The 22,689-nt window shown below is 42.9% G+C and overlaps 1 protein-coding gene across 5 annotated transcripts in view; it reads left to right on the top strand.

Moving 5' to 3' along the window:
- The window catches only part of LPAR1 (lysophosphatidic acid receptor 1), a 75,779-nt gene extending 54,399 nt beyond the window's left edge, over positions 1 to 21,380 (top strand). For 4 of the 5 annotated variants that reach the window (XM_042787806.1, XM_042787805.1, XM_033001529.2 and 1 more), the window contains one exon: positions 18,096 to 21,380. In XM_042787806.1, coding sequence (XP_042643740.1) covers positions 18,096 to 18,397 — 302 coding nt within the window. In that variant the 3' untranslated portion in view covers positions 18,398 to 21,380. Of the gene's footprint in view, positions 1 to 13,937; positions 14,074 to 18,095 lie in introns of those variants that run through there. The other variant, XM_042787808.1, reaches the window with a different exon arrangement.
- Positions 21,381 to 22,689: the final 1,309 nt, after the last annotated feature.

The following is a 22,689-nucleotide window of genomic DNA, read 5'->3' as shown; positions in this document are numbered from 1 at the left end:
AAATTTCACTGCAAACATTGTTGAAATCTTAGCAGGGACATGAACCAGATTTTAAAACCTGGCCTTGACCTTAAAAAATGGTGATGAAATATATTAAAACTCTGAGCATGATCCATTCGTAAGCTTTGTACTTTATGCACTTAACTTTGGAACAATCTGCTTTTTTCCCAGAAGTTTTTAGAGTGGTCTCCTGCATGCACAGGCTGACTATCAAGAGTTAACCTTGAGTCATACAGTAGACAGAATCTTGCAAAGGGTCAGTTATGGGATGTCTCCATTGCATAGTGCACCGTTCAGTGCAGATCTCCCCCAAAATAACAAAAATTACTACAAAAAATAATATACTTGCCAGAAGTTTTATTAGAGAAGTTTTGACATCCTTCTTTTCATTTGAAGTTCAAGTTCACTGCCTCTTTTTGCTGCTGTTGCTTTCAAACAGGAAAGCGAACTGCCTGTTAGATGCAGCGATTTCATTGATCATCTCTTCAGACGTATGTGAGAAAGCAGAAACCACAACAAACAAGCCAAGTCAGCACTTGCAGAAGTTCTGATACTGTTTTAGAGTGTTAACTTTTTTTTGTTACAAAGAAAATAGTCTTAGTACAGTACATAGGAAAGGTACTAGTATCCTGATATAATTGCCTGTGAAACTCCACCTATGCGATTTCACAGGCAGCATTTTGCAATAGTGTGATATGGTGGAGTTCTGTGTGCACTGAAATCTGTGATAATAAGAGATGTGTGTTGCCACATCTTGAAACCATCTACTCCACTTCTGTGACATGGACTGATCACTTTCAGAAAAAAAAAGGTGCACATGCTTGGAAGACTGAAAGTATATTTTCTTTGTTTAAACACCTCTATCTTTCATGACCCAGGAAAAGAAAATGCAAAGTGCTTGGAAAAGACAGGCACATTGCCAGCATTTTAAGGAGCTGTGAGAGAAGAGTTGCTAGGCTAGCAATAGGTTTGGAAACTTCCTGAACCAGCATGAGAGATATCAATGACAGAAACATTTGGAAATATTTAATTATTTGGTAGCTCACTTCATGTATGAACTGTTCTTTAATTTAGATGGAGAGGCCTTGTGTTAAATTGTTTTCATCATGTGAGATTAACGGGCATGTATAAGCATTGCAATTTGTGCCCATTGGTGTGAGGTTATTCCAGGGGATCCCTCATTGCTGTGACCACAGCTGCCCTCTTCGTGGCAGTGTCAGCTCTGGCTCCAGGACTTGTTTAGAGTTCACGAGCACTCAGGAGCTGATAAATGTGCCTTTGGTCTGCAAGTGACACATTGGCAGGAACTGCTTCCAGTCGTGTCCTGTCCCTGAGTTACTACAAATGCTTGAGGAAAAAAACATTGACATAGGTGGTGGGTCTGCACTAGGAAGGTTAGCCTTCAAATTCTGGTCATCGCAGCTGACTCTGAACCCTAACAGGTGGGGTAGAGTCTGGGTCAGGGCTTGGGTCTGCCTCCAATGAGTGAGGTTTCTGGCTCACTGGCAATGCCATGATGCCAGGGAGTGTTACAGAGGGTGGCCGTGACTCTCCCTGGGGGACCACTGTGAACTGCTTGTCCCTCTTCTCTAAGGAAGCCACAAGCAGAGGCTGCTCTGGCTCCTTCTGGTCCCTCCAGGGCATCTTCCACCAAGGACTGCCAGAGAGTCCCATCACTTCCCTTGGCCTGGAGGCATGCTGGTGTTTTTGCTTTCACCACTCCTCAAAACAAAAACAAAAAACAGACAAATAAAAAAATAAACAAACCTGTTAGAAGTCCAGGAAGCCAGGCAACACAAACATAATGCCACAGTGGCATTAAATAATTCTAGCCCTGTGATAACAACATACTTCTGAAAAGTCACAGAGTGCTAAATGAGTTGGAGAGACATCAGTACCATTCCTTAATTCGCACTCCTTTTCTTCTTCCTGCTTAGCATGTTGCAGATTGCTTTAAGTATGAATGTTCCCAGAAAAAATACCTAAGAATTGTGGCAAGGAAGAGTTTTGTCAGCAAGTTTGTGCTGCTAGTTATTCCACACAGGAAGCAGACAACTCATGGTCTTGTGATGCCAGCTTAATGGGACAACTTTCCATAGTGTCATGAAATTCAGAGAGCACAGCTAGGAAGAAGATGGAGAGGTGGTGGGTCATGTATGGCCCTCTTCTGCTGTAAACAACTTTTGGGTTTTCTCTTTTCATCTGTTTTACAGATGTCTCAATAGAATATTTCTGGTGAAAAGATTAAGTTTTAAATTGCATCTGTAAACATTTACATGCGTCTGTTGCAGTGATGTGAAACGCTGTCACGGGCATCAGTATACTTTCCTCTGTCTTTCCCTTTCCCTGTGCTCATTGTACTGTATGTGGTCATCTCACTGCTTATCTCAAAGCCTCCTGACAGTATGTACTGCATTTTGCAGACAAACTCATCTCCTTGCTTTTGATGTGTTTGCTCTTGCCTGCACCCTGCATCAGCTACTGTGAATGACTGATTTTTCCACTCAAAATGCTTACATTGCAGCAACATTCAAGCTCAGACCTGCTGCTAGCAGCAGTGTTTGACAGCCATAACTGAACCCTGGGAGATTTCTGCATTCCACCCTTTCCCATCAACCCTGAACTCCTGGCCAAAGAGACCCTGATGAATATGGGTATTATTCTGTGATGCAGAATACGGAGGACGAGATGAGGAACATCCAGGCTGTGGATCAGCTACAGACACCTTTTTTTCTTCTTTTTTTTTTTTCTTTTATGAATGTAATGTATAGTCAATTGCAGTACCATACAGTGCATCGATGCCAGTGGACAGCCACAGCAAAAGGCAACAGTAACTGCCTGTAATCTTAAGGCAACTTCCCTGGCCAATTCAGAGAAAAAACAAGAGCTAGGATGGACTGAGAGAGAGTGACACTGTTTATGACCTGGTGGGGCAAAACTCTCCAGGTTTTGGGACAGCAAGAGGACAGTGGCGCTCCTGTACCTCCCTATTCTAACTCATTCCCTTCCCCTGTCACACACAGCTCAGGTTTTGCAAAACACCCGTGTTTTGGGCACTGATGTGGGCTTCTCCAGCTGTGGATCAGGCAGGAGGAGAGCACACTCCACACTTAACCCGTATCAATAAGTGAAGAGGGCAGCTGAATCACAACCAGGAACAACATCTTGTGCTCTGAAGCACAGAGCTTGTCAACCCAAGCAGCTCAGAGGGGATCACAACACTGCGGGCTTTGCAAAGTACTAAGCTGACTTCAAACATAAGATCGGCTGATGAAATTGGTGAAACTGGTGAAATTAGCAGGGAGTGAAAACTTTGTCCTGCCCAGACCACGTTACCTGCCCTACACCACAAGCTGTGTTCAGCCTCGGTGCATACACCAACGCTGCATCCTTAAAAGCATTCGAGCTGGTGAAACTTGAATGTGCCTTCTCTGATAAATGCTGTTTAAGGCAGGAGTGTAGTCAATGATTAATATATATACAGTGAGTGTTTTCAGAAGAATACATGATGGAAATACCATGGAATCATCAAACTTGAAATAGGCCGGTCTGGAAAACTCGCCTGGTCATTACTCCATTCCCAGCCATGTATTCTCATGCAAACAGCTGGAGCATTAATGAACAGTTTCAATGCCAGGGTTTGGATGACAAGATGGCAGAGAGAGCACTGGTGCTAGTAAAAATGCTTGTGATATCACCAGGTGACTGAGGAAACTGAATGCTAATTAATTTTAGAGGAGGAACAAGTGGACTCATCCTTTGTTGTTTCCCACTCCAAGAAGGTACCAGAGACAGAAAGTCCGTGCCCTTCTCCCCTCACAGTTTGTAGAACAGCTAGCAAAAAACCCAGCAGATCTGAAGCTTGTTGTGCTGGTTGGTTTAGGTCTTTATTATTTGAGACACAGCTGTGATCAATACCCAGGCTACAAAGCCTGCCTATTAAACACAAGCAGCTGTAGGTATGGGCTTTTCCTACAGCACTGAAATGGCCTCTCTGCCTTGCCATATTCATCCCTAATTTTTCTAGCCTGTTATTGTTATGGCCACTGTTCTGAGCTCTGCAGAAAAATGATGAGAAGCCAGTATCACTAGGAGCTTTAAATGAACTCTAGCAAAGGCTGATCTGAGTTTGCATCAGAACTCCTCCTTCATGCACCTCCTCTACACACTGCTGCTGTGTTGGAGCTTACCTCAGTGTTGCCTCAATATTGCTTTCATTGTTAAAAGATTTTAAAAGAAAATGAGGTCAGCTCTGATTAGCTTCCTTCAAGAGTGTTGCTGAATGGAAGAAAAAAAGCTGTTTATTTCATGTAGAGCAGTAGAAGTACTTGGAAGCAATCACTTTGCTGAGTAGAAGGATTTTGCAAGCTACTTGCTTACAATGTACTAATTACTGTGCTTTTTTTTTTTTTTCTTTTAACACAAAAATTCTTCAATGGAGGGCCTTTTGCCTCAAAGGTCTCAGTTCATCTCATGCAGCATCCCATTTGCTTTAGGTGCAAGCCCACAGATACCTGCTAAAAGAACTGCACAAATCTTGTGATTTCATACATAAGTGTCTGTCCCAAAATAATCTGATTTAAACTACGCAGTGCTGAATTAAAACAGTGCATGGTCCTGCAGGCAGTATTTTGGGTGTGTGCTGGAGGAGGAGGTACTTGGTGTAGGCGCTTTAATTATGTGTCATTGCAATAAAACATATTTCTTGTGTCCCCAGGCTCTAACTAGGGGACATGTGCTGATACCATTGAGCAATGCTGGTGGGCACAGCAAGTCTGCTTGGTGCTGTAGGTTTTTTTTTAACATCGAGCAATTCAGAAGCTGGCATTAGGATTTTGAAGAGCTGTATTTTTTAATCATCATGACTCTGTTTCACCCTCTATTAATCCATCAGTTTGGTGCCTCCTCAGCCCCGTAGGTGACCTGCAGACCTGTGCAGCTCCTGAAGATAATCCAGCTGGAAATAGCCTTTATGGTTTGGTAGCAGTCTTGGTTCTTAAATTCCTGTCTCATCAGGGAACACCACCTGTTGTTATACTAGTTAGGTTTTCTGGTTTGCAACCTGTATCCATGACCACAACCCTCTATTGTTTAGAGCAGAAGGATGCAATACAGTAGATGGCCTTGACGTACTAAGACCTTTTTTTGAGGACTCATAACTCTGCAGATACTTCTTGTGGTTTTCCACAGAGAGAGTATGGGGGACCCTTTTGTTTTTCTTTTAGAGGCCTGCTTTCAATGCAGCTGTACCATTTGTGAGTGTTTTTACAACTGCTTCTGGAAGTCAGTCGAGTTACAATTTCTTTGGCGGCTGGCTCCCTGCTTATGTGATGTTCCCTTTCTTTGAGCAGATAGCTGAACCCTGCATCTAGAACCTGCTCCCATGGAGCGATCAAAGCAGATGTGGCCAGCGGGCATAGCATGTGGGAACAATCGGAGGGGATTAGACAGATCTAAGGGCCATCCAGAGCATGCAGAGCAAATTAGGCTTGCTTTTTGGATGCCACTGCTTTGTCACTCTCTGCATGCAGTTTCAGGCTTTCCAAGTGTGAAGCAAATGCTTTCAGTGGTTGTCTTCTGCCTCTGACAGCCATTGGTGTGGCCTGCACTGTACATAACTGATCTGCCACATTGGATCAAACTGGTTTTAGTAGTTATTTTAAAAGATCAAGTACTGCCCTGCTGTACGTACTGGTGATGTGAATTATTACCAGAACAGCTCAGTCAACATCTCAAAGAATTATTTAAAACTTCTTTTATATTTTGAAATCTAGTAGATGCTTTTGTTTTCAACTGCCAAATATTTTATGTTGAATGGCATTTAAATCCCTTACCCTTTGAGGACTGAAGTCCCTGGCAGCAGAGAGAGCTAAAAGAGAAGAATTCTCAAGTTCTTGCCCTGCAGAAGCAGCACGCTCCCTAGCAGGGCGCTTGCTGGACACAGCCATGAGCTCTGCCCTGGCAGCAGTTTGCCTTCTCTCTGTCGCTGTGAGAGGTGAGTTGGCTTCACCCTTAGTCTGAAGACAGGTGACAGTAGAAAATAATTACTGTCATCTTTGGCAGTCTCATTAGAGAGGCCAATAGTTCAGTGGGAACAGAGACAGCTCTTTCATGCCCAGCAGAAGACGACCCAGGACAAAGCCAACCTGCAGTCAAGGCATGCCGCAGAGAAAGCGACAATGTTAACGCCTCTTCCTTCCTTTCTTCATAGATAGGGGCTGGATTTAAATGACCTTTGTCTGGCACTTCTCATGAACACCCCTGAAAGAGATGAAGGTGGCTGGGAATAAGCCCAGTTTTGGCGTTGAAAGTATTTCAGTATTCTGCTGCAATACAATTGCTCTTTCATGAGTAGGTGGGAGTAAGTGAGCTGAAAGAGAAGACTTAGTGCTTTTTTTTTTTCTTTCTTCATTATTATTGTTCCTTTTTATCATAGCCAAAATCTACAGTCTTTTATGGGGACACTGGAGCAAACTGTGTGCCAGCGGTCAAAGGAGTCACATCCTCAGAAACATGCAGATTGAGCAACCTTCAAAATAGTATGATAGTGCTCTTTTTTGTGGTTTCAGAGGCTATTTATATAGAAATCTTTAAGCCACAGTGACGCAGGATGTGGTGCTGACACAGTAGCTGAAAGACAAGCACTGTTCTTCAACACTTTTAGGTGCCACACTTTGCTTAGCAGGGGTTAAATTTAGAATGGGAGAGCAGACTGCCAAAGGTAGAATCTGTTCAGTATGCCAAGTCTCCAATAAATGCATGAAATGTGGGGAAACGGTCATAGTGAGAGGAGGCATCACTCATCTAACCCAGAAGCAGTTTTAATGGCTAACCCTTAAAGTGGATGAGACTGTTTGTCATGATGAGGATGTCTAATGCATTCTGAATTTCTCCCTTGCTTTGGTTTTTGCCTGCTTGTCCTCACCTCATGACATAAAGCAGAACTGTGCAAAGCATCCCTCCCCCACTAGCTGCGTTCCCAAGGTTTTCCACAGCTGTGTACTGGTGAGAGAAAGGCCTAGATGAAGACACACCTTTTTTTCCCCACTATAATGCATGGTTTGGCAATGTGATTCTTGAAGCTATGGGTTGAAATAAAGGCTAAATTTTGTCAATGTTGTATTCTGTGTTTGCCTGAAGACTTTAAATCAATGTAGATTCTCTAATGGTAAACAAAATGGAAATCACAGAGAAGCTGTCACTGGAATCCAGATATTTACCACCAGCAATGAAACATTTCCAGACTTGTTCACTGTATTTCCCATTTTAAGTATGGGAAATACTTTCGTTACTGCAGTAAAACTATATGCTTCAGGACAGTTAACACCCTTCTGACAGGGAAAAAAGTACCTACTGTACACTGTTGCATTGCCTCTTTCTGTATGATAGTATTTTTAATGAATCCAGAGAATGGCTGCATAGAATTTGATAAAAAACTAAAATTTGATTCTCCCTGACACCTAAGACATAAGTTACAGTATGATGGCATCTTGTGCAGCCAGGGAAAATTAGATGTTCCATGGGAATTCAGAGGCATCTGTGACAATCAAGAGGTAGCTGCATCCCTTTGATGCACAATCATATATTGTATCCAGTGTAGAAATAAAGACCAAAAGCTGTATTTTCTGCCCAAGTTATCAGCCTCATTAGATACATTTAAATAAGTACATATAGAATTAAGTGCTAAAACCTGGAATTTTCCTGTCTGATAAACTGTCAGTATATACTTATGACAAGCAAAATGCGTGTGGTGCTTCACTCCGTGCTTCTCTTGTAAAGCACAGTGCTGGGCCTGTCTGCTATCCCTATGGTTTTTTATTGCCGTTTGTAGGTGCCCAAGCAACATCGAAAACAGCCTTGACACTGCTTGGGTGGTGAGGTGTGCGGGTGACTTGCTATAACGATGATGTTCATGTACAGTCTGTCCAAAGCTGCTTCTGCTTTAAATCTGTATTTCGATTTGTTAACATTCAGATGAGGAGTAGAAGGTCTTTTGGGGGAGGAGGGTATCCTAACATATCCAAAAGACAGACTCATTTTCCAGGAAGATTTGTTCTGGAGTGACAACCCCTTAACCAAGAGGGCTTTCCCTCTGTTGTCCACTTCACTCTGGAGCTTGTACTCTTTGTTTTCCCAGGGGAGCACAGCTGTCACAGTGAATTCTGGTTCTTAAAACTGTTCTGTGTAACTAGTCTTCATGCAGTTTTCTCAAAAGGTGCTTACCACAGTTTAACCAGCTAGCTGTAACCAAATAAATTGCAGTATGGCTATATAAAAATAAAAGCATACACAGCATTCTTGAAGTTGAGGTAGAGCTAGTATATAATACAGTCATTTTAAGTATCTCTACCTTTTTGCAACACTTTCTCCTATTTACAGTTTGATACTAGCATGGGATAAACAAATTTTATTCCTACTAAGGAAGCAGAGAGAGGCTAATATTTTTCTTCTAATACTATTAGTTTCATCTTATGTAAGAATCAAAGCAATCCTTTACATATTAAATTGCATCCACCCATGCTTCATTTGGAAACTTGTGTTGCAACTGGAGCTTATCTAGACATAATACCATAACACTTAATGACCTTAACAACAAAAGAAAATACAATTAAACAATCTCTTGTACCAAAGTTGTTTGAAATCTTCTAAACAAACTGTATTGTTTGAGTGTAGCATTGTGACCATCTCTAGGAAGGTGCCAGGGTACGACAGGGAGTATATGGATTTCCAAAGGAAAAGTGAGCAAAACGGGGTTTTTTCAACATGTCTATGAATGATTTTTCTGTGATTGAAAACTGCAGGTACTAGAGAAGTGGTGAAACACCCAAGTCCCAAGCATGTTAAATATACCTTGCGGAGGCAGGCAGCACAGAGCCCGGTTTGTGAGCCCTGCCTGCGGGGTGCCAACTATCCCGCTCCTGCCTCAGATGACCTCTTGCAATGAGCCTTCACGCTTGCGTAGGCACATTCACGTTGCCACCAGACCTAGTCACCTCCAGCTGCCCCGCATCCAGGACCTGAAAATGTCACCCAGACCCCTAGGACAGGGTCCTCTTGCCATTCAGGGATGGGTCTGTCCCCTATCTGGCACCCCAAGTCATGTCCACAAGCAATCAGTGCCTGTAAAAAGAATCATGGGTGAGTTTGGACTAGGGGATGCAAGTAGGTTGCCAGGTATGGACTGAATGGCTGTTCATTGCTTCTAATTTTCCCCAGACATCTGTTGCCTGTTTTTCTCTGCCATGTGTCACCATGACCCAGGGAGACCAGTACTGTTAACTTCAGAAACCTCTTACCAGCTGGGCTTTTGTGCTCCTTTTCCAGCCAAGCTACCACCACTAATCTGGGACTGTAGGAGTACTTGTGTCCTTAGTAAAGCATAAAGGCTTGTCTAGAATGCCTGAAAGTTGAAAAAGACACCAAAATTTCCTCTCTGTGTCAGGTTTTTGGCAACAGAGAAACTCCACAGGGACTACTGTTTGTCTTTACACAGAGATAAATAGTCAGATTGCTTTGGCAACAGCCAGGCTTTTATTCAGAGATTAGCTTCACATATCTTTATGAATTTAGAAATCAGTTGGAATCCTGGCCATTGGCGTTTAATGACTTCCTGTTTTCGTCTAAAATGCTTTTTATAGATAAAAGGCTTACTTTCTTCTTTTACAGGAGGCAGTGAAGGGAGCATCGTTTCTCTCCAGCAGACACTAGATCAGTGGCAAATTCTATTTTTTCTTAACAACCTTTTGCTTTGGGGGATTTAAATGAACACGGATAAATTGCCATGGGTTCGAGCTTTTGCTTTTATTTTTGGAAAGTGGTTTGCAAATGCTGTCTTTGCACGGTGTTCTTTAAAACCATGACAAGCATACATTTGAAACAAGGACATATTCAAACACCTTTGATTTGCAGGTGTCAGTTGAAAAACAGTCCTGGTCTCCTCTATCTGCATTAGCACTTGATTTCTCCTTCAGAGATGTCAGCCAAGGAACACTTGGGGGTGGCTGGATCAGCTGGCCGGAGACCAGCAAACTCGTTTTGCAGGACTGTGAGCAGCAGGCAGAGAATGGCACCAAGCAGGTGTTAAACTGGGCTAGGTTAACGAACACCCATGAAATAAAAAGGTTGGTTCTGACCAGTTGCTTCTGCCCACATCTCATTTTCTCTTCAGTTTATTTTGTTTCGTTATTGGTCCTCCCCAGGCTTTTTCTGTCTGTTGCTGTTTCAAATTTCAAAAGCTTCAGATACTACAGACACACACGGGCTTGGAGACCCACACGGTATCTGAAACATCCACAACTGGTGCCAGGCTTTGTGGAGAGGCCACCCAGGGTCCAGGTGGGAAGTCACCCAGCAGATAAGACCTCCAGAACAAAAGCCACGAGGCCGAGTGTCAGCGTACCCTGCCTCCAGCAGTGGGCAGCGAGCACAAAACGCCGCAGAGAGCGTGCTTGTGAGGACTCCCACGGCTGCCATTTGAGTCCTACTGAGGGAAACCTGTTCTTCATTACCTCTGGTCTGGGCCTGCAGGTTGAAGCAGGAAGAGAAGACCAAAGGTGTTGGCCACCCCGAGAAATAGGAGGGCACGATGGATGTAGATGCAGCCTCACCAACCACAGGCATTTTCTGTCTGAGTATCTCCATGCTTAGAGACAGTGGTCATGCAGCTAGTAGTACCAGTGGTGGTACTGACTAATGGTGGTTGTCAACACCTTGTGAAACACCACAGTGGGTCAAGTGTATCGTCAGTTGGCCGTACATGCAGCAGATGTAGATGCAGAAGTGTGTCTGGTTTAAAAGGAGGGCTTCGGCCTAAAGATTTCACTGAGGAATTTATAAGAGTGAGTATTTAAATGGTAAATTGTCAGAAGCAGCGTGGTGATATGAGCACTGGAGGACAACTGAGAGAGCAGAGGCCAGCCTGTAGTAAAGGAGTCTGTATGCCAGGAGGAGTATCAGTTGTGGTCAAGACTGTATGTCCACTTAGAAAGAGTTTTTTACTTTATTTTTCTGAAAAGAAAGAAGGTGATGAGGATTAAAGGGATGAACAAACACAGCTGAAATACTAAATATTAGGGCCCAGAATGAGGTAATGCTAACATACACTGGAACTTTACTCTTTGTGGGCAAGGCTTACTGCTCCTCCCAGCCCAGCTAGAGCACAGGCAGAGCTCCAAGGATTGTGTTAAGACATTAGCATGTTTTAAACAGCATAAATAGTTCAAGAGGGAAGCATCCAGGTTTCTCGGGGAAGGTGATTTGTTGACAAAGATAGCCATGCCTTAAACACCAAATAAATTCTATGCACAGGAGCTCAAAGGTGAAGACTTGTGTTTGAAGCAGACACATACCGTATTCCTGCTGGGAAAAGGAAGTATGTTTTGGAGCAAGACATGATTTCTGTGTTCCTACACGATCCAGTCATTATTTTGTGCAGAGTCTGACCCAACTCAACATCTCAAAATCCTTGAACAGGATTCAAGAAGAGGTTGGAGTGTGCATGTGCATATAGCTGTGGAGGAGGTAGGAAATTGGGGAATGGATGAAGTACTAGAAGAAACAGTTTACTTAAAAATCCCTTTTGCAAACCATAGGTGCAGTAGACCGAAGAATCTGTCAAGCGGGTCAGCTTTTAATGTGGAGTTTGGGTACTTGGAAAAGCAGAAATCAGGATTTTATCTGTAACCAGTACGTTCAGAGATGTTCGGCTCATGGGAGACTAGAACAGGTGTCCCCAGGGATGGGGCACGTACAGTGTTGTGAAAGACAAGCTGATAGCTCGTACCACCCAGCTCCTCCCATATGCCCCCTAGTTGTGGATTTTCTCTTACTTCCTTGGGTTCTCTTGCTCCAAATCATCTTATGAGAAGTACACGTAAGATACTGTTGCATGAATGTGAATGTAGATTTTATTTAGGTTTGCTTTGTTTCTTGTTTCCTATTTTACACCACTGGAGATATCCCCCATCCCTTTCACACAGTCGCACCAGAGAAAAGTTTGGCTTGAAACCCAAAGGGGCCATTGTGTGAAAAGTCTCCCAGACACATGTCAGAGAAAGCAGCATTTTGCACTCAATCAAAAACTGCAGGAGGAATATGCTATGAATCTCACATTCAACATTCATACAGCTTCCTTAGATAAAGACACCTTAAATAAATGAAAGGGTTTTGATAGCACCCTTTTCAACAAGACCATTCTTACTGGCATGCTGCATGCTGCTCTCCCCCAGCTGGGGTATTTTTCAAGGTCTGTCTTTCACTGTCATCCTCCCTGAGCCTTCTGGAGTCTGTGGATGGAGAGGCAAGCCTTTCATATCCAAAATTCTGCAGAATTTGCCAGATTTAGCATAGGATTATTTTACATTTGTTAATCTGGTCCATATGTGGTAGTCACATTTTATTTTTTCACGTAAAAATTCCATGTGTGGAGGTAAACCTTACCCCAGTGTTGACTTACCCCAGCAGAAACTACAAAAAACAGCAACTGTGTTTTCATGCACCAAGAACTGCAAATTATATTGTAGTAATGCTGTGGCAAAACTGGGGAAAGTTATGTCAGACTAGAGTTAGAAGAATTACTCCTACACTGTGTGTTTACAGCATGACAAATGATTTTCATGTATATTTTGTGTATATAAGAATTCAGCATTCATTTTAGATTTCATTCTCTAATATTTGTACCTCAGGAAAACGATACGTGGCTATAAATAAGCACTATTTCATGCTGTGCTTATCTCTATTCATGCTATGCACAAGATAATGCACAGTGTAATAAGGAGGGTTATTGATAGAGCTTACAGATGGCTCGGGCATGAAGAAGTGCAGTTGTGTTGCAACTGATGAACTTGCTCCTCAGCTAGCATAGCAAGTGACTTTCCTCGCTGAGGGTGGGATTGTATAGTGACGTGGAAAATGCCAGGTGTTTCTGTAGCCCTTTTTGGCTATGGTTTTGTTAAATAAAACAAATTGCCTCCCCATACCATTGCTTTCAGCCTGCGGCAAGTGCAGGAAGACCCTTCTCCCTGTGAATAACTGGCAGTGATGCTCACTGTCCTTTTCTGTCTTGGTCAGCATTGTCCCCATGGAAGAAGTGGTGTAACTGCCCATCACAAGTGCCACTCTGAGAACAGGAAGGGATTTAGAGGGGACAGCAGGTGGACAAGGGGAGTTGGGCAACAGTGGCAGAACATAAATGTCTCCGAAGTTCTACTGGAGTGCATCTTTTCTGTCTTTGATATGGTAGTGCCTTATCCTGTTTCCATAATCGTAACAAAACTGCAAACACAAGATCTTTTTTCCTCCTTCTCTCCTCACACTCCCTAATGGAGGCCCTTCCCATATTTCCCCCCCCCCCATATGAGAAATTTGCAGGGTGAAATTTGCAGAAATTTGAGTGTGAGACCATGCTGGAAATCAGTAAAGGCAGAGTCAACACCCAAGATGAGTGGAAGAGGGCACATGGAAGGGACACAATATGGTTAAGCAGTAGAACAGGGATATTTCAGAATAGGTATGCATTGACAAGAGCCACATCCTGCCAGAGCCTTCCAGGGGACTGCTGTGTGTTACTTGGCAGGAGCAAAAGTGCTTCTTTTATTTTGCTATTGTGAGTTAGAGGAAAATAAGCATTCATGGAATAAACATAGACTTACGCTGTTCAAGGCAAAAGGCAAAAAAAAAAAAAAAAAATGTTCCTTAAGAAATGCTTCACCTGCTAACCTGAGAAGTTTCACGAGGAGTTGTCCAGTCTGGTATCCTAGTAATAAGTGACTAGCTCATCAGTGTTTATTCTCACGTAGTTTGTTTCTTTTCTGCTGCTGGTTTTTAGAGTCATTTTCTCTTTTGTTTTTCTAGTCACTGATTTTTATGTGATTTATCACGGTTGGTATGCCTACTGCCCACAACAGTTTTTTTTACTCTCTTGCAATCAAATCTTGCAGTGAGGCCATGCCATGCTTACAAAGGAGTTTCCAAGCATCAGCTACCATGGAAATACGATCTACACTGGTGCAACAGACAAGGGTTCAAGACAGATGTGAAGTAGTCATATCATGGTCATTGTAAACCTCCCAGTGGACTTCTGCCACAGCACAGCAAGACAGACTGTGCACAAGGAGTTGGAGTTTCAACTCTAGGTGAGAGGTATCACATAGCAACAGAAAATTAGATTAGTGTCATGACTGCTTTGTTGTAACTCAGATTTCCTGCTGTAAAACATGCTTCTCGGTCTATAGGGACCCTTCCATCTTGTCTCCTTAAATATTCTTAAAAGATGCAGTGCCAATTCTTCAGTTCCCTCAGGCTTTCCTGTCTCATGGCTAGACATTTGCCTCTCAGCCTAATGGACATTTCTCCCTTACCCAGCTCTCTCTTTCCAGACCTCTCTTTCCAGACCCGCAAGGCAGACCTTGGCCATGCACGATAGAGATGTTTCTCCTGCTGCAACTGAACAGCTTGGTCAGCTTCATGCCGAGCCAGCACCTCTAAGGACTTCCAGGGTTGGAGGTGTCGCCCCAAGGTGCTATATATCCAGGTGGCTTCAGCCACCCAAGGTCATAACCATCTATGATTTTATTCTTGCATGTTGGCATGCCATGGCTTGGCATGTCAAAGACACATTCACAAAGATGAGCAGATTTGATTCACTGAATGCAATAGATCTGTTTTATATGTCATTGTAATGTGGGTTTGACAAAGTTTGTAAAATGTTAAGATACACCTGGAAGTTGGGCTGCTCTCAGTTCTCTTTCTGAGCAGAAAAATACATCAAGATTTTGGTGTATGCTTAAGGCTTTTTAGTATATGGCAGCAGGAAGCTTTTGGATCTCATTGTTTTATTAGATGTGATATTTTTAGACCTTCATTCTTGGTGAAATCAATGCACAGCAGCTTTCTGGAAATAAAATAATTTAACATCACTTTCAGCTTAGTATCACTTTACTTTGACAAATATTCCAAGTAAGAAGTAGAAAAAATAAATTTCAAGGGTGTTTTCCCTTCCAGGGAAGGATTTCAATGTTTAACAGATGATGTTCCCTAAATCTGAAGTAATAGGAGCCTGACATTTTTATGTTCCTTGCAGTGTACCTAACTCAAACATGCCCTAACAGTGAGTGATGCTTTCCAGTATTTTCCAGAGCACTGACAGTTAAATAGCAAGTGAGAAAACCCGAGGCATTGTTTGTGTCACCATTTGCAAGCACTTAACTTAATAAGCCACAGGAGCCATTAGCATGGTGGGAAGTTTTGGTAGGAAAATCCCAGGGGCTAAAGTAAAACCCACTAGAGTGAGTGGGACTGGCTTCAATGGCTTTTACATCCCAGTGACAAATGAGCTGTCTGTTCAGAAGCTTGAAGCTAGCCCCATTTGCACAAAGGTACGGTCCTGGATGCTGCATGCTCCTCTGCTGCCACTGCAGCGGCGTGGCGGAACCAGGTTGGAAAGTCAGCCTGGTCTGTGCCTGGGGGACAGGGTGACGGAAAGTCCCAGTCGGTCTGGAACTGGGCAGCGTGGATTTCTTCTCCACTCGACACCCTGGCTGCCAGCACATCATTGACCCAGCTCCAGGCCTGGCGTGAGCAGCAGGGTGACATTGCAGAATAATGACTTACATTCTCTTCCAGAGCTGGGTGGGAAAGCAACTCTTTGTTTTTATCCTTTTTCAGTGTGGCATGAGCTGCACAGAGCATTTAGTTGCTTGTTCAACCACAGTCTACTTCTTGAGAGCAACCACGTCAAGCCTCAGCATAGAGGTTATTGGACCTATATGAGATAATGGGGAGCCCAGGGAGGCTCAGACACTCCACCTGAAAAGAGTGTTCAGTGCAGTGGGCTGCATGTGGACTTTTGTCAAAAACTGGGGCTTTCTCAGGGACAAATGCCTACCTGCCTCACTGTACTGCTTCCTGACGTTGCTAATTTTAACATACCCAAAAATGATAGCAACAGAATATTCTGTTTGGCATATTTAGTTTCTCAACAACATAGTTGGGAAAAAAAAAAAAATACTGGAAAATTGGAAGCTTTCAATTGCAACTTTGAACAACTCTAGGAGATCTTTCCTGTCAGCTCCATTGTTCCCACATTGGACTTTTCTGCTACAGGCCTGGTGAGGATGCTGTCATCATCTTTTGTCCTTGACTGTAGAACCCATGACTTGCAGTGTTCCCGTCTATGATGTTCTCCCAAGGCAGCCTGTAATGAAGAAAATACATGCTCAAGCTGGAACAAAGTCCACCGCTGTCTCACTAGCTAGGAGGTTGAACACAACATGCACAGTTTCAGCAGTGAGTGATTGAGTTTGAAAGATTGTCTTGGTTTCTGCAGAAACCAGCTCAGCAGAGCTGCTCCATGCAGAGGGCAGTCTCTGTAACAATGTGGATAGTCCTGCAAATAAAATGATGCCGTTTTCTGGGAACAGATACAAGGAAGGCATAAAAGACAGTAGTCCTTTGCATGGGTTTCAAGTATTCCTTTCTAGGACTGCTGAAATCCAAAAGAGCTGCAGACAAAAGCTATGAAGTGGATTAATGTGTTTGATGCCACCTCGGCGTGGGAGAGTTTCATCCTTGTGCTGTAAAATTGCTGCCAGCCCCTGACAAAGTCATTTGACCAAAGACATCAGTGCTTTGTACTGGCAGCTGGCAGTTCGCCTCACAGCTTCTTTCCCATTGCAAGCTTTGTTGGTTGGCAAAGTGATAGGCATTGAGTGGCACTGTGGCACAGTCCGTTGCAAGCAAGCTCATTTTAGGGATGTTTTTTGAGACGTAGAAAGCCTGTGTGTGGTTGCCTGGTTGGCAACCAGCGTCTGCAGCCTGGCACACCTTGCATGTTTGCAAAGCCCTTTGGAAAATGTTCTTGTGTTTGATCTAGGTGGGTTTGGTATCCAAACAGAAAGGTGTCTGCACAGCTTACAGCCGCCACTGTCCAAGTTGGAAATAGATGGCATCTTCTTGGCAGGCACGGCAAAATGTCTGTGTGCTGTGGAAACTGACTGTAACCAGCTGCTAGACCTGCAGAGAACGTCACTGCAGGAAAAAAAACAGAGGCAGTATGTTAACAAATAAATACCACAGTGACAGGAGAACCTGTCTGAAAACAGCGCTTACTGGCTAGTGCTGGGAGACCCTTATTGCTGCTGCTTGCAATAAGCCTGCCTGCTGATGATAAGACTTTGGTTTCCACCTCAGTCAAGCATGTCAGCCTGGAAAATCTCAGGAGCACCATCTTCATTCTGACATGATTGGTGTTGTAAGGGCTTCCCCAGCAGTGCTTATATTTAAACTCTCTTTAACCTTGAGAGGAGTTAGCATCTTCGTTTAACTCAGTACTCCCAATAAAGTGCAAGGCACTTGATTTCATTTCTGCATTGAACTCTGAATTTTATTCTGGGCTTTATTCCCCTCAGAGCTTTGTAAAGCAGAGAAAGGAGGGGGAAGCATTTTAATCAGGGTAAGACTCTTTGGCATTTACACTATTGAAGCCCGAGGAGACTCTGAATTTCTATTGAATAGAGCCCTAAGAAAAGAAGTAGATCTGTTGAAGGACGGCATTTCAGTGCAAGAAGGATGTGTGTTTAGGACTTTCCATTACATAATGGGGCTGAAATGGATTAACAAGACCCAGGCTTTCTTTTTCTTGAGAATTGCTGCCTGCACCACTCTTTTTCTATTACTGATGCTTCAGTCACAGCACTCACAGAAAGGTTTTCTTTGTTGTTATTAGTTTGAGAAGTAAATTGCAGCATTGTTCCTCCTGATCAAGAGATTGATTAGTCAGAGGTCTCTAGCTGAAGGGAAAAAATGTTCCTCATTATCAACTTTAAATGCAAATGTATTTGCCAAGCAGAGTTTCAGATGGTGAGTGTGGGGGGGAATGCCTTGCTCTTTTGATGTGCTGCCCATAACCATTTACAGATCTTTGAAAGACGTCCCTCTCATCAGGTCAGTGAAGAAATAGTGTGGGAACGATATTCTTGAAAAAGAAAATTAACCGTTGCCACTTCCAATTGGATGGTTCTCATAGTGTTTAGACAAGTTACGGTGCATTAGTATATTTGTGGGTTTTGTTGTGTTTTGTCCACTCTTTCTCTTCCTAGGTGCTTTCATAATCTGCTGGACCCCAGGATTAGTCTTGCTGCTCCTCGATGTTTGCTGTCCCCAGTGCAACGTCCTGGCCTATGAAAAATTCTTCCTGCTCCTGGCGGAGTTCAACTCTGCCATGAACCCCATCATCTACTCCTACCGGGACAAGGAGATGAGTGCGACCTTCAAGCAGATCCTCTGCTGCCAGCGCAGCGAGAGCGCCAACGGCCCCACCGAAGGCTCAGACCGGTCGGCGTCCTCGCTCAACCACACCATCTTGGCTGGCGTCCACAGCAACGACCACTCCGTGGTGTAAAACCGCAACCAGCCGCGTGGCCGACGAAGAGCAGCGGGCTATGCCGTGGAGCAGGGTGGGTGCACAGCCTCGGGGAAGGTAACCTACTCACAAGGTTTTCTCAAACACTAATGGACTACAAGTGCTTCTTTTCCAGGGAGCCCAACATACCAGCGCAGTCTGCCCGGACCGCAAGACTGGCCATGCTGCAAGGCCTTTGATTTCTACTTTCAAAAAGTAGAAGGCATATGCCTTGTGGTAGAGGTCATCAATAGCCCATGGAAAGCCTCGCTGAGACTTTGTCAGACTTCGCTGCATCTCGGTGCCAGTCTGAATCAACTCTGATTAATTAAGCTTATACCTGCTTCACTGCATTTACATGTAGCCACTTAGTCTTTTTAAAAAGGGAGTAAAGGGGATAAAAGTATGCCTATCATTTAATAGACATGTAATATTTATCACCATCAGCATGCTTGTGATGAACATTTTCTGTGCAGGGAGTAAAACTGTGCTCTAGTCTTCGTATCCTTAGCCACAATGCCATAATTACAGTAAAAACAAAAGTGTTTTTTTTTCTAATACAAACAACAGGAAGATGATGGAAACTGACTCTTCTTACCTTCATTACTGGTGTTAGAGAGCATGCATGTTCTGTGTGTATGCAGATTATTTTAATTATTAAAAAAAAAAAAAAAAAAAGCTCATTGTAAAGTCTGCAGGAAAGTAGAAAAGCATAGACTGTATTCCAGTGTTTGTTTAGATTGTGAAATAAACAGTACTCTAGTCACAAAGTATTTAACGTTCTTCTTTGAAGTGCGGTATGAAATGTGTAACGTGAGGGGTCCCAAGCTTTTCATGGACAAGTTCTTAAAGTCGGACATATCCCCAAGGTTCTTAAAGGGCTACAGTCAGATTGGTAGATTTGAAAAGAAAAAAAAAAAAAAAAGAGTATTTATGGCATTGGAATGCTTTTCTTGTTCGTGGCAGAAAGCAAAGGGACTTTTAATGTGAAAAAATGTATACTTTTCATGGAACCTTTCTTGTCATTGAAAACAAAACACCTTTTGCATTTTTGGACTGAGAAATATTTGGAGAGTATCTTTTAAATTATGTACCCTTCATTTCAAAAGCAGTGGGCTACTAAGAACCAAGGTACAATTTTATTTTGTAAAGTCAGGACAACATAGGTAGTTGTCTATTTCAAATAACTGGACTGTGCTACATGTAATAGCCACACGTGGTTTTGAATAGCTAAGCTAACAGATGGATTTTTTTTATATATGGCTGTTTTAAAGAGAAATGCCACTTATGTGAATCTTGGTTACTAAGAAACAGTGACATTAATCAAAACTCCTGGACAGTGGTTAATGTGAGCAAAGATGGGATCTTGCTGATAAAAAACTTGGGACCTTTCTCTGGGAAACTGTTTCCTCCTAACAATGTAAAATATATCAACAGTAAATTCCTGGAGCCATTTTCCTTATTGTAATTTGCCTCTGTAACAAAAACAAACAAACAAACAAACAAACAAAAAACTAAAACAAAACAAAACAACATAACAAAACAAACAAAAATCAGAGGTGTATCCTTCAATGTACCATACTAGAATGTAACACAAGGGACAATATTCTCCCATTTGAGCGGGTAAGAAATGGAGGGGAGAAGATCAGCCCAACAAAAAGCAGAGTTTTTAGTATCTCTTGCTTGGAAGAGATGCTTGGATTTTATGCTTCCAAGCATGAAATTGCTTGGAAAAGGCAGTTCCTTGCTGAGGGAGGGAAGAGCAACAAGTGAGCAAAACCTGTCTCCACTGAATAAAGTGAAGTTTTGCCACTGCTTTCCATAAAACTGAAATTCACCTGTACTGTCAAGCCAAATTTGTGTGGACACAGTGGAAGATGGAGTGGGCACAGGGGATAAACACAACATTATCTGCCTGTTGACCAACGTATTGAATGTTGCACTTGCTTTGGACAAAACAGCTCTTTTCTGACTGTATTTGAGAGCAGGTAAAGGTTGATTTGGTTTTTATCTGCATAACTGTACTGAGAAAGAGAAGAACAAGCTGTATGAACTTTTACACTTAAAAGCATCTGCTTGCTAAGCCACTCATAAATTTTTCTTAGTGTCTGCGTGATGTTTGAGCTAGCGCAGGTAAGCAGAAGAAAGGAGAGGGTAAGAGTGCCTCCAAAGACAGGGGACATCTGTCTGAAAAACAGTTTCCTTTTCCTAAGAGTGCTCAAGGTTGCTTTATTCCCTGGATCCAAGGAGAGCACTTTTTACTCCCCCCAGCTTCCCCGCAAAAGAAGGACATCATGGACACTTTATTTTTTTTGTGGGGGGGTTGCCCTTTCCAAATGTCCTTTGTACTGCTGTTTGCATGCTCTTTACTGACTCTCTCCTTGATAGGGTGGGAGGATGTTAAGAAATAGCAGCAAATCATTCACCTTGGTTTACCATTCTGAAAGTGTGGTGGTTTTGGAGAAGCAGTGGGTGAATAATTTTAAGCCAGAGGTGCAATCATTCATGACACATGGGTGGATCCAGAGGCCCCTTGTGAAGATGGGTGCCCAAGGAGGCTTTTCTTTTCTCATTGTAGTTGTGACAGGTGGTAGTTGCTGCCCAGGTACATCGATCAGCCCTTCTTCATGGAGGCACTCAACAGTTCAAGAAGGTGGGCCTTTTGAACTCTTAGCAGCAGGTAAATTTCAGTTGTGGAGTAGATTAATCCAGGAGCACTTCTGGCAGCATGTGGCTTTTTTCTTCTAGAAGGTGAAGTGCAATGATTTAGATCAAAGGCAATAGGATGCAACCTGTTGTATGATTCCACTAGAGGAACTCAACGAGCATGTGGGTGCTGTTTAAAAATTTAATTAGTGTTTTGTTTTGTTGACATGATCTCCCTATATCCTCAAGAAATCTGATCTGTGGATGGAGTGTTTCTTTGCAAGCTAATGAAATTAAATCTGCTGTGAGCGAAGAGAATAAAAACCAGAGATTGGAATAGGATTCATTTGCTCTCTTCTTTAGAGTGGTTCACATGCCACTTGGTTTTGTCTCAGATTTTTTTTTAGCTTTTGCTTCTATGTCCAGATTTTCCAGCTTCATTGTGCAGTTGTAGAACTCACTTCTGCTATGTGAAAACATGGTGCAAAGCACTTACGGAAAAAAAATTGCTCCACTTACTTTTACTTATCTCAGATCCTTCAGAAGGTTTTAGAAGACTTCTTAAAATACCAATGATCCTCCTACAGTCATTAAAATTCTTCTATTGCTGGCTGCCTCTGTTCCAAGTAAATCCTCTTGAAGTTCAAATGTAATGATGTTTCTTTCAGCAGTGGTAGTGGTGGGGAATTGTGTATTAAAAGGAATATGGTTGATGAAATCATTTGTACGTCAAAGAAAATGTGTTTTTCCTACTTTGTTTTTTCAGTGGCAGCACAAGTCTGAAAACTTACTGAAAAGATTTCCTTTGAATGAAGGATTCTTAAGTAGAATTTTAACTCCCTCTTAGTATCACATTTAGTGAAGGCTGGGTGACCCACTGGTCCATAGAGCTGCTAATCACAGCATTTACATGAAAAGTTGAAAATACATTCAGTGTTTGACACACATTGCATTTCTTGTCAACCCCTTTTTTGCTCCATGTTCTCTGTGATCTCTTGGTAGCTTCAGGCTGGCTGCTAACTGGGATGTGCAAAGCTGGGCTGATAGGTGATACAGTGAGAAAGGATGCAAACACCCATAGCCTGTCTTTCCATCACTGTGAATCAAGCTGATGCAAAGCAGAGCTGGCAAAGGCATTTCTCTAGGGCATCATGTCCCCCCCGCACGAAGGTGTGGCCCTGTCCCCATTGCACCCTTTGTTCCTATGTGTCCCTTCTGACTGTGAGACAGGATGGAGATGGCAGAGGTCAGCCTTAAGGGACTGGCTCTTTTCCACCTGCTGCAGAAGTAACATAACCCAAATATATAGGCTTTTCCTTTCTGGTCCTCTTAAGGGCTTTCCTGTTGAGCAGTATGCAATTGCAAGCCTATGTGTCCTGCCCTTTCCAATTAGTTCTTGCCATTATCAGTCCATCTGTGCTGTACGTTCATGTCTGTATGGAGGGGCTTTGCAACTGCAATTTCATTTGCTCAGCCAAATTGCCCAGGCTCTACCTTTTGATTAGGAAGGCCATTTCCAATAGACAGATAGCTCAAAGAATATTAACTGTCACACCTGTCGGGCCATGCCTCCTCAAGAAAAAGTGCCCTTTTCTTTCTCCCATTTTCTTCTCTTAAAAGATTTTCCAATAAGTTAATCACCCAGC

This window comes from Tyto alba, unplaced genomic scaffold, assembly GCF_018691265.1.
Source record: "Tyto alba isolate M040663 unplaced genomic scaffold, T.alba_DEE_v4.0 Super-Scaffold_13, whole genome shotgun sequence".
NCBI classification, from domain to species: Eukaryota; Metazoa; Chordata; class Aves; order Strigiformes; family Tytonidae; genus Tyto; species Tyto alba.
This window is presented reverse-complemented; position numbering and strand designations above follow the sequence as displayed.